General features: G+C 32.9%; 1 protein-coding gene across 1 annotated transcript in view; it reads right to left on the minus strand.

Annotated features, from left to right (window-relative positions):
• The window catches only part of LOC139512286 (uncharacterized), a 32044-nt gene extending 16393 nt beyond the window's left edge, over nucleotides 1-15651 (minus strand). Inside the window, exons 1-8 of the mRNA XM_071299790.1 lie at nucleotides 15562-15651; nucleotides 8114-10278; nucleotides 7059-7140; nucleotides 6602-6694; nucleotides 5494-5594; nucleotides 3614-3644; nucleotides 3214-3254; nucleotides 756-832 (exon numbers count right to left, since the gene is read on the minus strand). Coding sequence (XP_071155891.1) covers nucleotides 756-832; nucleotides 3214-3254; nucleotides 3614-3644; nucleotides 5494-5594; nucleotides 6602-6694; nucleotides 7059-7140; nucleotides 8114-10276 — 2588 coding nt within the window. The 5' untranslated portion in view covers nucleotides 10277-10278; nucleotides 15562-15651. The remainder of the gene's footprint in view (nucleotides 1-755; nucleotides 833-3213; nucleotides 3255-3613; nucleotides 3645-5493; nucleotides 5595-6601; nucleotides 6695-7058; nucleotides 7141-8113; nucleotides 10279-15561) is intronic.
• Nucleotides 15652-18667: the final 3016 nt, after the last annotated feature.

An 18667-nucleotide genomic window follows, 5' to 3' on the forward strand; every position in this document is an offset into this window, starting at 1 on the left:
ATTGACTATAAAGGGCAATAACTCCTAAAGTGGTCAACTGACCATTTTGGTCATGTTGACTTATTTGTACATCTTACTTTGCTGAACATTATTGCTGTTTAAAGTGTATCTCTATCTATAATAACATTCAAGATAATAACCAAAAACAGCAAAATTTCCTTAAAATTACAATTTCAGGGCCAGCAACCCAACAACGGAATGTCCGATTCATCTGAAAATTTCAGGGCAGATAGATCTTGACCTGATGAACAATATTACCCCATGTCAGATTTGCTCTAAATGCTTTGGTTTTTGAGTTATAAGCCAAAAACTGCATTTTACCCCTATGTTCTATTTTTAGCCATGGCGGCCATCTTGGTTGGTTGGCCGGGTCACCGGACACATTTTTTAAACTAGATACCCCAATGATGATTATGGCCAAGTTTGGTTAAATTTGGCCCAGTAGTTTCAGAGGAGAAGATTTTTGTAAAAGTTAACGACGCCGGACGACGACAGACCCTTCGGGCCAGGTGAGCTAAAAATGTGAAAAGCATTGGCAAATGGGTTTATAAGCTATTGCACACCAACCACATAAAGTGAAATTTTGCAATTGATTAAAGATTGTCATTCTTCAACAGTAAAAATTAAAATAATCAATATTGAACTTGACCTCCATTTTGTCATCAGTTACACAAATTAATTTCTTGTGTATCTAGTATTTAATATACAGATATGTTAGAATCCTGTGACTTTTCTATAAGTCAGTAAATTAATACCTTCCTGGGCCCCCACAATAACAGTAACACTGTTCAACATTTGTCTTGTGCTGAGCATCCCAAGTTAACTTGTGTATCTGGAAAAAATAAAGAATTTATCATTTACTTACATATACATTTATTTCATAAGGGCTATTCCAGAAAAAATGATGGGGGGTTGGGGGGGGTTGGAAGGCACATTGTATTATTGCAAACCCTATCATAGTTTTCCATAGATTCACCTGCAAGTTACCTGTCCATTTAAACTTTTGGCAGTTCTATTGTCCCATCTAACAAATACAACAGGTATTGTTTTCTGTATAGTTTATTTGATGGACCTTTAAATTTCTTCCAAGAGAAATCTATCACTCATTGATTAATTTACCTGAGTAAAAAAAAATCTTCCAAATAAATGAAAATACACTTGTAATTGTTCAATATACCCTGGTTGTTGTTTTTTATTCTTCATTCAAAACTGAGGTTTTGTTATGTTTTCATGAAATCAATATAATAGATGCCCAAGGTGTATGAATGCGTGTTTTTTGTTTATTTTTCCAATTCTGTAAACCAACTTATTTTCACAAAAAGTTATTCATCTCAACTTATTCCTTTTATGTTGATTTCTCAGCTATGTATCTGAATAGATTAATAATTTCCTTGCTGTTTTTATGTAAGGGAGGACCAAAAAGTAACATTTGTACAATGATTTATTTGTACTCTTATTTTATAAAATCACTGTTATTTTACTTTTGACCATACAAGAGCTGCAATATGCGATGCAGTTATAGATGGAATAACACTTGAAAAATCTGAGAACATTTTTAAACACTGTGGATATATTCATTAAAATTATCTCCCCTGGTTATTGTTGAGTCTGACTGATCATGTATTATGTAGTTCTTTTGATTCATACAAAGTGCAAATTTTGCATTGGATACATTATTTACACATTACCTCAATTTAGATAAAAAAATATTTTAAGAATTCCATGAATAATTTGATTAAAAAAACGCTTAATTTTGCATCTTGAATAATTTTGAAATCTTGAAAATGACTTTGAAATTTATTTTGCAAACTAACTTACCTAAATAATAGCAATGTACACTTGGCTGAGATTCATTTTACTATCATAAATACTGAAGTATGAACAAACTAATCCCCCCTTAGACAAGCTTACCCTCCTATGGTTATAAGGTTAATTATACAAAAGTTTGATCAGAAATCAACTTTTAATTTTTGAATCAGTGTTTATATTGAAACTATAAAAATTGTATTATTGATATTGAATAAATACAATGCCACATGCAGTTTTGCAGGAGTTCTTATTTATTATTTGTACATGTATTTTTATCATTGACAGTTCAATTTTTTGTTCAGGTAAATTAATCAATGAGTGATATATTTCTCTTGGAAGAAATTTAAAGGTCCATCAAATAAACTATACAGAAAACAATACCTGTTGTATTTGTTCAATGGGACAATAGAACTTACAAAAGTTTAAATGGACAGGTAACTTGCAGGTGAATCTATGGAAAACTATGATAGGGTTCGCTATAATAATACATGGGTGATGGGTATCAGAGCACTTTTCACACTATAATGCACTATAATTCTCAATTACAATTGTCTGGGTGACGGGTGCTGACAAAAACTGCCTTCCAACCCCCCATACATTTTTTTCTGGAACAGCCCTAAGTAATAAACACATGATTATTCTCAAATCATAAACATGTATTTTAATAAACTTTTGATCTTTTACATATATATTAGTTTATTTTCAATCCTTTAAATTTTCTGTAAAATTCTGTACCTACTTGACAAATCAGAAATAGTTCTGTAATTTGATGATAATACTTGTACCTAGCACCTTTTTGAATAGTGGTAGCTAAATAATCTTAAATTCAACTGATTTATGCCTAAAGCAGAGCTAAGGATTTCTTAAACTTGCAATGCAGTTTAATGTTTTGTTCCATGTTGATTTCAAGCATTACAAATTTTGTCCTTTGCCTTGCCTTTTTATTAAATTTTCATATCAATTTATTTCATGACTTAATGTACTCTCTTTTTTTACCCCAATACAATTTTCAAGGATATTGATAATGTAATAGCTTGTAAGGTCAGAAGCTTTTAAAAACAATGGGCTGAAGTTTTTTTTTTTTTTTTTTTTACAAAAAGGCATATCCTTAATCTGAAAGGACAAATTTAATGAGAATGAAATTCCTGCACTACGTCTTTGTCAGCAATATCAAACAGGTTTGTGTGTTTTCTATATGTATATATAACATTTTATTGATCTTAGCTCATTTAGTCATTTCAAGCATTTATAATGAAATAAAAAAAGGTAGAACAAAGCACTATTAAGAATATGAAGGATGTTTTATTTTTGACATTCGTTTTTCTAATCGTTCAAATTTCACACACAAAAAAATGATGTTATCTTAATATCATATACACACAGGATACTCTGTCCTTTACTTACATCATATGGGAATGTTTGCTTCATCTTTTGTAATGCTTTTGCTGAAAAAAAGAATATTTGACATGAAATTAAAGATCAATATTTATTTGTTCTAACAGTTTTTTGTACCTTCTCTTGTTTTTTTAATTCTAAAAATATAAAGCTTTGCACATTTTATTTATTTTGATTGATTTTAACTTAAATATTTTTTTAAAGCTTTCTCAAAACTTCTGTTTTCTGATATCGGCTAAAACACATATGCAAGATAGTGTTGTTTCTTTAATATGTGTAATTTTATTACTTCATGTTGCCCCATTAATTTGGAATAAAGTATCTTCTATTCTATTCTATTCTAGAATCCTATTATTAGTCAGACATATTGTCTTTCAGATCGGTGATTCTAGGAGGCTAACTGACTCACCATCTGGTCCATTCTTTAAAGCACCACCTTTCTGAAAAAGTCAAAATCTATAATTATACAACAAATAATACACAACAAGATTTTTGTCTCCTATACATCCACGTCATATTCCATGTTTTCCAGTTCTGAAATACGGCAGTTTACACTTACTTTTCCTCTCCAGATCATAAATTTTCATAAAATTAATAAGTTCATCATCACTGTACAACATAAGAAAATTATGATCTAGAAAGTACAAACATAAGTTTAAGACAATGTATATGGAGAACATGTCCATGGGACACGGATGTAATGTTTTAAAGGGACATAATTCGAGAAAGGTAAAAGTGACGACACCCAAATTTGAACTTGATCAAAGTTTTGTCGTAATCAGTATTGTGTAAAAGTTTCATATGATTTGGGTGAGACAAACTTAGGTTAAAGAAAGGAAACATAAAAATCAGCAATTTTTCTATTTGTAAAGGGGCATAACTGTAGAATGGTAAAAGTGATACCACCCAAATTCAAACTTGATCAGTTTTTTTTGTGGTAGTAAGCATTATGTTTAAATGTTAAAGCATTAGATTGAAGCAAACATAAGAGAACAGAAACCAATTTTGGGACTTGCGTATGGACAAACAGATTATGTACTAATTTATTCCCTTTTTTACAAATTACTTTACACCTGCCGATGTTATTTTCACTCACATAAAAAGTTGTGAGTTAGAATGTGTCAGAAAAGCATTAAAAAACATAGTCTTCCAGTAACTTCACAATAAAATGTTTTTTTATAATTTTTGTCCATAAATACAGCTACATACTTCCTACAAGTGAGGGTATACCCAAAATTATCAAGGATACAAGTTCTTCTGTCCCCTTAAAGCAGATTGAGGATACCTTTTACTTTAAGCATGTTAAGTGGTACCAGTAGATGTAGGATTACAATACAGAAAGCTAAAGGTGGATCATTGGTATATATTTCCTCAGATAGAACTTTTTTATACTTGGTCAGAATGTAGATTTTTCCATGCTTTTTTTCAAAAATACAAAAAGAAATATGGGTCAGGGTGCTATATTTTAAGCTATATGTCGTGCAAAATTGATTAACTTTGCATAGATTGTTCATGAAAAAACACTTTTTTGTGAATAAAAAGACATCTTTGAGATGGAATTTTGAAATGAAATATGAGAAGAAATGTTTTAGGTTTTTAAATATGCTTTATGAAAATAAAACGAAAAAATGGTGCCACAGACCTTGTTTTCTTGCTACAAGTAAAAAACAAAAATTTCTCTATCATTCCTCTAAAAAAAAACTATTTGAGGCACATCTCTTTGAAATGCAAAGTAGACAATTTGATTGAAGCAAGCTCAAACATTTGGTATATGATAAATAAGTTTCAATAATGCAATACATAAATTATTAGCCTTTATTCCAATGAACAGTTTAACCCATTAATGGCCAAGTTGTCTCCAAATTTGCAGATTTAAGAAAGAACAAGACATAATGAAACTACTTTTTTACAATTCAAGATGGTGGTATACAGTTAAGGAAAAAACATTTCCATCTGAAACAATTTAAAATTATTTTTTCTAATTGTAGAACTTTTTCCGTTCTTAACTTTGCATGAAATACTTGTCACTTTACATTATGTATCCAACTCGTAATTAAAAGTAAATCCATTACCAAATTAAGAATTTATCTGAATTTTTAATATCGAGCAACCAAATGGTTGGTTTAATAAACAACTACCTGCAGTGTTTCCACAGACTCTTTACCATGGTGCAATATAAATTGATTTTACAATAGAAGGTTTCATATAAATGCTGGCCTATACTTTGAGGTAAACAGTGCTATTTATAGTACAGCGGAGCACACTACCTATGTGTGTAAGATACCATACCTTAACTGCAGCAGCAAATACACAGAGGCGGCAACACCATTCCACATCTGGCTGTAATACTTCTGCAGAAATATTAGGGTTGTGACATTCCTGATGATAGCCTACAACCATATTAAATTGTCAAACATTTTATCTTAAAGGAAACATTTTATCTTAAAGGTCGTTTTAATCAAAGAGCTGAACATGATTTTCAAGCATCAAAAAATTTCTATTCTAAACCGGTTACCGTATATTTCTTTCCACAAGTATTTTACCAGTATCCGCCCATCAAACCCAGGGACATCAGGCATTAGTACACTAAATAAGTTGACCAAATGCAGCAACGACGAATGTAGCTATTGCCCTTGGATCAATTTCCGAAGGTCTTTCACAAGCACATTCACAGAACGCAAATATAGAAAAAACTATATTGGGGACTGCAACACACCAAATATCATTTACATGATTACATGCAAGTCTTGTCAACAACAATATGTTGGCAAAAGCAAACGTCCTTTTAAAGCTCGACTCGGCAAACATCTCCGAAATGTCAAAAATAAGTCATCAGAGCCCACTGGTAAATATTTCAACCAGACAGGGCACAACATCCACCACATGTCTTTCGAAATCATTGAAGTCCTCTGGAACAATCCTAAATGACCACACGTCAGACTATCTTAGGAGTAAAAGAGAGGATTATTGGATCCTCCAACTCATAGCGCTAAAACCCATTGGAATCAACAGTTTAGAGACTTCCAAATTTCAGTACACCACTCTCTATTCTCTATATTACCAGTATAGGCAATGCATTGTTTTATCTGAATAACTTTGCTCATATCAATTTATTTTGCCTAATAGCTAAGAACTTAGTATGTTTACTTTTACAATAGAGGTTTTTAAATCATAATTGTTTCAAGTTCTAAAATCTGAATGCCTTACTTCTTTCGTTTTTTAACTATTATGTCTGATGGTGTGTTTTTTGCAGTAGGGGTTTGGCACCTCATAATTTGAAGTATATTCCCATCCCACCCAAATAGCATGAAATATCTTTTTATTCATATCTAAATTTCTGTATGCGTAGGTCTTGTGTGTACCTACCACATACTGAACAAAATAATTTAAATCCTACCTAGTCCACAGTTGTCACAGAGAACTATTTCATTGGGTTTATCTGACACATCTGTTTGACATAGGCAACAGCTGACATCTCCTTCATTGGCACCTGGAATTATAAAACAATATAAAATTACCCAACAGACAATGTCACAAGAAAACGAGTTGTCATGTGAGCAAAGTTATTTTGTCACCAGATTGGCTTCAAAATTATACACCCCCCCCCCCCCCCAAAACAGCAATGAAAAAGTCAAGGATGCAACATTGTTTAAGCAGGTATAGAAATAAGTTGTGTCCAAATGACCATGGTGACAAGATCCTTCGCACCCCCCCCCCCCCCCCCCCCCCCCCCCCCAAAGCATCATCTCCTCTTATTTAGTTGTTTATTGGTGTCAAAATATATGATTTCAAATTTTTAACTCTATTTCAAACTTAATTATTGAAAATGCCATTGAACTGGTCATTTTTCATACCTTTCTGTAGATCTTTAAATAATATCCAATACTCAGAATCGTCCTCAAATCTAACGTAACATTTTCTTCCACGCTCATCAACCTACAAATATTTAAAGATGTTTTTAAACATTTTAAAATACAGCATTGTTATGAACAGAAGTATTTATATGTATATATATCATTAAACAAATTTATTTTTTTCTTCTGTATAGAGAGCAGCATATGACGGAAATGTGTCCAGTGTCCACATTTAGGGAAACAACTGAAGCACTTGACAGGAAGCTAGGCAAGCAAAACATAATAAGACTTTTCAATTTTTGATCGATTGATTGTTGGTTGCTTAACGTCAAGTCGCAAATATTTCATGCATGTTCAGGACGAGAACAAGTTTACAATAAATACAATAGGTTGGTCTAGAAATGAAAGAGGCCATCCGGGATGATGGTTCGGGAAATTTGGACTGCCACTGGAAAATGAGGGTATATTGGACAAGGACAGAAATTTTGCCTTGCAACAGGCCACCTACATACCCCTTAAAGAGTTGTTGCAAGGGTTCTTAACGAGCAAAGATCGTGGCACTCACTTTACACGAGACATTGAATTTAACATCCCCATTCTGACTGGACGAGGCTGTAAACTTGATACATTCTGTGGCTAGCATTTTACTGCCGGTTGGGAGAAGACCAAGTGACCATATTTCATTTCCCCAGTCAAACTTGGGGGGTTCAATTTTTGAAAACCCCTACCGATCTTAACCCATTCTACATGCTCTATGGATAATTTTATCATGGGCTGGCTGAAAAATTTAAGTTTGCTGGTGTTTTGATGCAATAAAGCGTCAAACTGAGAATAACTAAAAAATTTAATTAAAATGCAGAAAATTTATTTCAATTAATTTTTTCAAAGACGGTCAAAACAGTGGTTTATTTTTTTCTTCATAATAGGCTTTAAAATATAAAACACCATTCTTTTAAAGTAGCAATAAGCATGATAAAAATGGTTTTGATTCTTAACATTTTACCTAAGTAGAACAGACCATCATACCATCTAGCCAGCACTTAATAACATGTTACCTTAAAGACAGTTCCCAAGTAGAAGAGACCATCATACCATCTAGCCAGCACTTCCTGATTAATTTGAAATTTACATGGACTCAACATCACTTTCTTCCTCTTTCCAGAGGAGGGTCTACCTCTATTTCCTCCGGAACTCTTCCTCTGCCTTCCTACAGGTTTTCTTGGTCTAACAATTCGCCTATTTGCTTTATCTTCTTGTAACTTGGCACTATCTGGATGCAACAATTGTTCATCAAAGCTGAAATTAGATATGGACGGATCATTTGTTTCGGAAGATGGCGTTGCTGGTTCTACTTTGACCTTGACTGGACTTCCTGCTTGCGGTTTAAGCGGACTGTTATTTTTTGTGGCACAAATTTCAGTTAGCTGCTTAAGATCTAGATTAGAAGCTGTTGGTCCTTTTGTCAAAGTATTAGTACCTTTCTTTGAAGCCTCACTCTCAACATTTCCAACCGGAGTTTTCTGTGGACTAGATTGACCTTCTGCATCGCCATCTACTTTTTCAATAGTCTTTTCTTTTGGTGAAGTTTTAACATTTTCATTATCAGATACCTCTGTACTTGTTTTCTTCACCACCGTTTTACACTGAACAACAAAATTTACAAAAGTGTCTATAAAACTATTTGGTGATCTTTTTGATTGACAGCTAGTCATGCTAGTGGGCGATGTTTTACTAGGAGAACTTGTAGGTGAATTCTTAGCTGCAGAACTACTGGGTGAATTTTTAGATGGTGAGCTATTAGGTGATTTCTTTGCTGGTGAGCTACTTGGTGATTTTTTACCTGGTGAACTATTCATCATTTTTTTACCGGGACTCTCGTTATTCAATTTTCTGCAGACTGGTGAGATTTTTCGCTCAGTTTCATCAGCATTTGATTTTAGATGCTGAGGGGATTTCTTCGGAGAAAGTTCATGATCAGATTTCAAGTTTTTTGGAGAGTAATCCTTATAATTTTTTGGACTTTCTTTTGCTGCTCGTACAAGATTACGCCTGGGACTGTTTACTAATTCGGATTCTAAACTTGCTGGACTAATGATTCTAGATCTCTTGGGATTAGGACTTTCTAAATTTTCCATTTGTCTTCTTTTTCTCTTTTTATTACTTACTGCCTGAGACATGGACATTTTAGGACTGTTCTTACCTATTGTTCTAGGGCTATTTCTCAATGGAGAAGGTCTACTTCTGATATTATCAATCTGACGTCCTCTTCTTGGACTTGACCTTTCAGCTTTTGGACTGCAGGTTACAATTCTATTACAGTCTTTGAAAACTTCTACATTTAAAGGTTTCCAAACTGCCCTTGGGCTTGAAGATTTATCTGTCAACTTGCTGGCTTTTGGTGATAAAAACTTAGAAGGTTGTGTGCCATCTGATATGCTAGATTTAGTAGCCCTGCTTGGACTCGCCTTATTCATTTGATTTCCTGCTCTGCCTTTTTTAATTGATGATTTTGGACTACAACCTAATGGGCTGTAACCTGTTGGGGTTGATTTTTCACTGCTTGAACAGTCATTTGTGAGATCTATTAGAGATGAAGCTGGAGAGTCATCTATAGCAACATAGCAAATTTTTCGAGGACGTTTTCTGGCATTTTTAGGTGTTGACTCTAATTTTTCATCCCACAGTGGTGGTTGAACTGATTTTGTTTGAACTGGACTATTAGATGCAGTTCTGGCTCTCTTTGGGCTACTTTGCTTCCTACTTCTTCGTCCAGAAAGTCCTGAAACTGAGGTTCCAACATAAGATGAAGCTGCTGAAACTGTTGAAAAGAGACTCATGTTGGAATTAATATCTAATGAACTGGTCTGGATAGTCCCAGTTTTTGCTATATCATCCATTGTTAAACTGTCAATAAAAATGTTATTTGAGTGAAATGAACTTTGATTTTCGTGTAGGTTTTGAGCTGATGACCCTAGGGAATGATTTCCAAAACCACCATTTTCAACATTTATAACTGTAGGATTAGTCTGTCCTCCGGTTTCTACATCTAACCTGTTAGTTGTTGTACTTTTGAGCTTAAATGCGCCATTTAATAAACTACTTCCTGGTTGTGATGGAGAGGAATGTGGTGACCTGATACGTTGACTTGTTGCTGCTGGTGATGACGATGGAGACTGTCTGACACGATTTCTTAGTTCTCTGCCAGGTGAATATTCCATAACTGAAAAAATTACAAAAAAAATAACTTTTTATACTTTTATTAGTCTTACAATTTTAGTGTTTAAAGGGAAACTTCGCAAAAAAATCAAAAATTGATATTATGTCCATTCTGTATAAAAATGCTCAAATTTATCGATATTAAAGTTTTATTCCGCTAAATAAGAGATCACCATCGATTTTAAATTTTGAGTATCAGTTCTCTGCTCTCCGCCATCTTGTCACCTTCTCCGATGAAAAATCCCGATATGTCTATAAACCACAAAGGAACAAAACTACAGTAAACGATGTAGTCGTAATTGCGTGTCGATATCTTGTCAATCGTACGGTTGTTTTATCTGACTGACTAACTTGATACGGAAAATGGTCTTATATTTTTAAATAACCATATAGTCTGTTATTTTTAAACTGATAATATTGTAATTAGTTAAAAAGTCAAAGTTCAAATCATAAATAAGTGTTCCGTGGAAATTGTTTTCGAAAATCTAATTCGTTCATAATTCTTTCAAGTAATAAACTTTATTTAAATAAATTCGGATCTTCCCTCATCTGATCACCAGCATGGCTAAAGGTATTACTCCCAAAGGTATTGGAAGGGGTGTAAGGTGACACGTCCAGGTATTCAATCGATTTCCTGTCCGGCTGGCTTGCAAGTTCATGCATCGTTTCACTTCTGTAGGTATTGATCAGTGTACACGACCGTTACTTATAACTTTCCATTTTGAACTATCAGGTGCATGTATAATATACATTTTTGTCTTGCGTGTCCGAAAGTGATATTTATACTAGTCATTACTGAACTCATACGCTTGTTTATAAATAACATTTCTGGTGTAAGGAATATTATCTATAAAAAAAAATTAATACAAAAAAAAAAATTGGAAGACATACAAATCTATTTACATATTTTTCCAAGGGTTAATTTGGGAAAATGTAATATATACTCATTGTCAATAGTTTAGGACAGATTGGAACATACCAGAATTATTGATTTAAAAAAATGTGCGCACTTGTCGACGATTCGTGTATACATACGCCTGGGTAGAAAGTTACGGAACTATAGTCAGTAGCTCAATTTAAAATATGTATACATGTATACATTGAACATAAGAAAGAAACATACATTTTGTGTAAATTGTGGTAAAAGTTTTGTAAATTATTATAGACTAGTCCACGTATGCCAACAGTATGTAATCAACGAATTCGATAGACTATTGTATACCAAAAGAAGAAGAAAAAAAGAAACAATTTGATTTAAATACAGGTCAATTCATAACTTGCTTTGGTTCATCGAAGTTAAGAACATAGTAAACTCACAGATTTATATATCAATTAGATTGTTCTCGAATAAAGGACGAAATTTGTCATCATCACAATTGTTCCAACATTCATGTAAAATATATGCAACTGGACGTACACTAATAATCCCCAAGGGATGTGAATATTTTCTAGGAAAACTATTGAGTATCAATTTCGGGATTTATTTTCTTTCTTGATATTCAATGACAGCAATTTAAAGAATAAACTGCTTGTCGGATATTTGTCCGCTTTAGGGGTATTCTTGCAAGTTGAACAGACTTATAATAACATTCAAAAATAGGGAATGATAACATTAAATTCGTTGTCTTTTAATTTTAAACATCGTTGGTCAAATAGTTATTTAAGTATATATATACGTTGGGAGACGACGATTATTATAGTAGTCTCAGATTTTAATAAGGACGTTCCCGATTATGAATAAATTTGGTTGACGTTTTTCACACTTGAAAAGAATATCTATTCGTAATTTTTCGATTCCATTCCAATACAAAAGTATTTTTTCTTTATTCGTACATATTATATTCCGCTTCGGTAGAGTTATCTTCAGATAGTTTCATATATTAATTAATACATGGCTTTCAAAAGTCTAAATGTAAGTGTTCTCGTACATTTTTTCGCCCAATAAAGACAAATAAAAATGATTTAGTAAAGCTATTTCTAATTTCTAAGTCCCCCTTTTTTATGAGACATAAATCAAGGACAAGACTTGTATATCATTTCATTCTGACATATGAATTAAGTTTCCCGTCTTTAACCGAAAATTGTGTATTTCTTAGTAAATTAACTTATTTGAATTCAAATAAATGATAGCACCAAATATAATTAAATAATTCCACGGCGACCAATTTTTATTTGTCACCAACTTGAATATGTATTTGTAATGTGTGTATTAAATGCTCCCACTGATCCGAATAGACAGTCACACCTGGCAAGGTGTGCCCTAGAGGCGCGGTTAAATACCGAAGTGCAAATAACAATTTACCTTTCAACAAGCCATCTACGAGTATTGCCACAGAACCGTGAATACACATCGTATAAACCTAGTCATAGCAGAGATAGTAAAAGGTCAATAATCATGAGTACACCAACATATTGTCTTTACAGATTATTGTACTTTAATTTGTTCACCTTATCAGTCCGAAAATGCATTTATTAAAAATAAATTTATAACTTTTTGTGTTGTCTACAAACATAATTCGAATATATACGTTTAACATAGATAATTTATCTCACGAATGAGTACAATTGAACGTCTGTGCGTTTTATCTTCTTATTATCGGATGGTTATTAGATAAAGCATAAGTCATCGGCGCGCTTATGATTACGTTAAAATATGATTAAAAACCAAGACTTTTAATGATTGTATTTTAAATCCCGGCATGCAAAAATCAGGAGAAAACGTCACGACCTACAGGAAGTAGTTGATATTTTTTCATTAATTATTGAATTTCTCCTTTATTACTGCACATATAGCGATAAAACTTTGTGAATATATATATTATGTCATAATGGACATATTTAAACCATAAGTAAAAAATCGTGAATTTTCCCTTTAAATAACAAACCATGAGAGTGTTGACTAGGTTTGGCAAAACGGATATTTCTTAGATTGTCAACTATAAAGCAAGTGATTCATTGGGAGTTCATTACATCACATTTTTTTTTTATAGATTTGTCAACAATGGCAGAATTTTTTTTAACACAAGATCATTTTGTCACTTTTCTCTCTCTTATTGGTTGGGTGTCAGAGCATGGTGAATGGTACACAGAAATTTACTGTTATTTTTGTCAGCAAACTGGTTTACTGGAACCATTAACTTACATTATCTGTTAATTCCATACATGTCAACCTCTGACAATGGGAAATCATGTCATGACATGACATGATATGTCAAAAAGCGTGTGAAAACGTGTGACGTAGATGCGGACTTATTAATACTTACAAATTTGTGAATATAAAAAACAATACATATTCTACTGTGAACTTTTATTGTATTAAGCAGTGGTCTGTTATGTTGCTTTTAAAGCACCACCACTAGCTATAGGCATATATTCAAAACAACTGCCAGTTTTAAGTTTAGTTACATTTATTTGATAATAGCACACAATACAAATGTCAAGTTCTGATCAGAATTCAGTGTCAATTTCTTTATAATTGAAAAGGCTCTCCCACAGTAGGAAATGATATTTGACTGAATTAGCTTCATCAAGATTTGAAAGAATGTCATAATGTTGGTTTTTTTTGGCAATGCAAAATGTCATCTATTATCTCTGCCATTGTTCCCATTGCTATTGCCTGGTTAAAACTGGGTAGTTCATCAGACGAAAGCTGGTACTATGAGAGCTGATCCAACAGTTCTGTGATATTTTTATCCCCATGGCCTGTAGAAATCTGTTTGTCCATATAGAAAAATAAACAATACGGCAGCCAACAATTACTTCGCATTTTTCGGTATTTATTGCCGAATAAGGAAAAAACCCGAGAATAGCGATATCACTAACGACCAAAAAATGAAAAGAATGAAAAAGCGTGTAATTGCGTGTAAAGTGGTGAAAAGCGTGTACACGCCATGTGACAAAATCCTCGCGTGTAAACCGTTGAAAAAGCGTGTATTACACGCGAATATCATGTCACTTGACATGTATGGTTAATTCATGAAATTAGGATTTCCCCATCACAATTTTTCATTTTGTTTTTTATATTAAAATAAGGGAAAAACTCACATGGCATTAAGAAAGCAGTGCTACCTCTGCTGAAGAAATGGTATATTATATTTGATAAAATGAATCTACATGTATATAACTGCTGTTTAAGGTTAGGCAATTTTGATGGGCAATTGTCAAATTTTCAAAATATGTACTTCTGTTCAGGTATACTGTATACAGCATGGTGATGCAAGCATAAAAGGCACCAGTTTGAGAAGTCAAAATAATTATGACGTCTTGAAAGGCTGTTTTATTTGTTTCTGTGATAACATCATAGGAAGGTGTCACAATAAAAAATTAAATGGCCTTTCAAGGTGTCACAAAAATTATTTGGACTAGTTTTAGGTAAGCTAATTTGTAAGACTTTTCAAAATAGAGTTGATAAGACATTATGAGAGATTCTGAGGGCAGCTAGATCATAAAATTACACGATTATACCAGGTATCCCAAAAGGGATTAACCTTAAAGGATCATATATATAAATACGAGAGTGGTAATGGGGGTACCTTTATGACGAATAACAGTAATTCTTGCCAAATGATGTTAATGGTAATTTTAGGTGTATGACGATGAAATATGCACTTTCTTTTAGACGATAAAAAAATCGAATGATTTTGTTGAATCACGATAATTTTTTTCCAAAAATAACAGTAACAATAATTCTTTGAGACCTTAGACAAATCATGATAAGGATATTTTGCAAATCACGGTAAAATTTTAATCAATTTGACGCTACCAGTAGCCTAAAATGAGAGTTTGACAACCGACGGTAAAGGGCCTTACTACCCTCATATACGTCATTGCACGGAGCGTGCTATTTTCATAGTACACGACAATATGTGCAAAGGAAGCACAGGAGTTCTTTTTTGAGGCTCACCTCCTTGGGAATAAGGAAATAATCTATGGTTAATATGCAGTTGTCTACGGTGAACAGTATCAATGTTTCTATTGACTAAAATTGTATCCTGCCATGAAAATGGGAAAGGAAACTGAAAGTAGCCAGTTCTGAACTCTTCAGATGATCGCAATAATGCAATCATCCATGTTGCAATTTTCGCGTTTATAACTGTCGTTTTGAAAACGAGTGTTGTTTTGCTGAGAAAGCAGTTGTTTTTCCTAAAATCAGATTTTTTTGTTTATATGGTCAAAGACAAAGTTTGTATTATTTCGTTGACATTGTGCTTCTATCGCTGTTTCTGATTGCTGTGATTATTTGTGAGTGTAATCGAACCAAAACTAGAGGTTACAAAATTACTAGTACTTTGTGCTGAGGACAAATATTCAGGAGTTTGCTTCTTTTACAGTGATAACTTGCTCTCTAATATACAATCATGTTTCTCCCGCCATCTTTAAGGCGTATGAATATTCCATATTTCCGGTTTTTAAGAAACTTCTGTATGGTAATTTCATTCATTACTGATAGAGATATCTTCTTTATATTTGAAGTAATCAATTAACTGATAGCTTTTTTCTGATATCTTATCGAAAGAACATTGACGATGAATAATTGATTGGGATTCTTTCGTATATCGTGAAGTTGAAATGGCGGGAGTTTTGAATTTATAACCGCTAGAAATTGTCTCCCCTTTCGCGGAATTTACACATTTCTTTCAAAACAAAATTTATTGAATTCATGGTTTCACTCGAATCAGAAACATAAAATACAATTCTAATGATTGAAAATTAAAAAAGTTAGGTAATTTACTAATATTGATCACAAAAATAAACGATGTCGTTGATTTTGCTATTAGTAAAAGTAAAATTCATTGGATGTATGTACTGATTGATAATTTTGTCTTAGATGCAAGATTTTTTATTAATCATTTGTTCATTGCTGTTAGTGCATTTGAACTAGCTGACAGTAACTGCGAGTATTCTCAGATCCGTACCGTCTTAGTGGCTTTAATGATTTGTTGTTGGGATATATACAAGTAACCGTTCACGTCGGCTCTGTGTTATGTTATATAGCCTATTTCTATTTGTATCTATCTCATGAGTTGAGCCTTTTTTTTTTTACTGTGACTGATTTTTATAGTTCGTTCTTATATTGCACTGTTACACCACTGTCCCAGGTTAAGAAGGATTGGGATCCCGCTAACATGTTTAACCCCGCAACATTCTGAATGTATGTGACTGTCCTAAATTAGGAGCCTGTAATTCAGTGGTTGTCGTTTGTGGATGTGTTACATATTTGTTTTTCGTTCATTTTTTTGTACCTCAATTATGCCTTTAGTTTTCTTGTTTGAATTGTTTTACATTTGTCATTCGGGGCCATTCATAGCGGACTATGCATTATGGGCTTTGCTCATTGTTGAAGGCGGTATAGTGTTGTTAATTTCTGTGTCATTTGGTCTCTTGTGGAGAGTTGTCTCACTGGCAATCATACCACATCTTTTTCGTATCTCTTAATCTGCCTTATTTAAGGAACACTTTAAATCTGGATTGTCCCCAACCCCTTGAAAATACCATGATTTTAGTTTTATCAACATTTACCTTCAGTCTCCATATAGTACAGTACTCTTCAAATTTGTTCAATATATTTTATAAGCCTTCTTTTGAATCATACATAAGGACAGTGTCGTTTGCAAAAATTATAGGAGGACAACAACTGTCAATTTGACTCGTAATCAACTTATCTTCTGGTAAACCTGTAATTAATCTCGTCCAGACCATCAAGATTCACCGTTTCTATAAACAAATATTTATCTTTCAAGTCGTTCAATAAGAGAGCAAACAAAAAGCGACAAATTCTCGCCTTGCCTTTCCCTATATCACATGAGAAATAGTCTGATGTGTAATCATATGTAATACAAAACTTAATGTATTTTACGCATTGAAAATTAAATGACATGATGATTTTTTACTTTAGTACCATTAAAAAGAAGTTTATACCATCAAGCCTCTCTTCAAACCTTTGCGCAGATCAGTTTCTTATTTCTATACGACATTTTTTAATAGCATAAGACAAATAAACTATCGGTTGTAAAGGGCGATTTTCGGAATCCAAATTGATTTTCCTTCAATATGAGTTTTTCTTCAGAGAAACGACACAATCTTTCAATAAGTATAGCTGTAAAAGCTGTAAAATAGGGGCGAAAGGTATCAGAGGGACATACAAACTCATAGCTATATAGATCGATAATAAACTGTCAACGCCATGGCTAAAAATTAAAGAAAAGACAAACAGACAAATAATAGTACAAAAGACATAACATAGAAAACTAAAGACTAAGCAACACGAAACTGGGGGGTAATCACAGGTGCTCCAGAAGGGTAAGCAGATCCTACTCAACATGTGGTATGTGGTAAATAATTTACGAAGGCAACTCAAGATGGTTATCGGACGGACATTTTTGGATCAAACTGATTGCATTTACCTTTATATGCATTTATATTGACTAGCCAAATACGAGGTTGAAAAGATTCTCATACATCGGAAGAAACTGACAAATCTGCAGTAGATTTCATGTATTCGTTTACTACATAATATTTACCACAGGCTTTGTTGTTCTTCGGGTTTTTAATGCATATAGCCTGCTATTTCTCCTTTGGTAGTATGAATATTCATTTCATTATTTTTTGTTGTTGAAAGTTGATTTATTCATATTTTAAAGAATCCAATACTCTTTGATCAGTTTCGGTCGGAAGTTTTCATTTATTTAAGACAGGGACTTTCTGTACTTATAGAAAGTCCCTGTTTAAGATTACTACACATTGCATTTTTACTTTTTACTATTCGCATCGAGTGTCTTTTATATTGCTTCTCTGCTTCTGAAACCTGCTCCGTTTATATATTAATCTATATATTGGTTTTTATTTACATAAATAGATATAATATTGTTACACATAATACATTCCAAAATTTACAAAAAGAACATGAATTTTTTTTTTAATGAATTGCTCGTTTTTGAGAAATAACTAACTTGATCATGTTGTTACAATGATTTATATTAAGAATCAGTTTGGCAATAATTGGAACTAATAGACAAGGCCATAAAAAGAATAGCTTTGTTTGCCCAAACCCTACCTACCCAGAAAAAAGCTGCCTACTCAAATTCTTTTATTGTCCTGATTTGACGAAGTTTTTTTTTAATCAGATAGGCATGAAGACTAATAAACATCCGATACTTCATTTTACTTCAATTTCTTTAAAAAAAAAAAATGCCTACCTACCTACCCACTGTCTCAACCTTGAGTAGGGTTTGGGCAAACCAAAATATTCAAGTTTTAATTGTGGCCCAAAGGGGCTTGCAACTTAGATTTATTGAAATGTATTTGTCCACATTTACCAGAAATTGGAAAGGGATTTTTTTTTACTTTGTTTTTATTTTTTTTATTTTTTTGTTCTGTTGTTGTTGTTGGTTTTG

Source organism: Mytilus edulis, chromosome 2 (genome assembly GCF_963676685.1).
Source record: "Mytilus edulis chromosome 2, xbMytEdul2.2, whole genome shotgun sequence".
NCBI classification, from domain to species: Eukaryota; Metazoa; Mollusca; class Bivalvia; order Mytilida; family Mytilidae; genus Mytilus; species Mytilus edulis.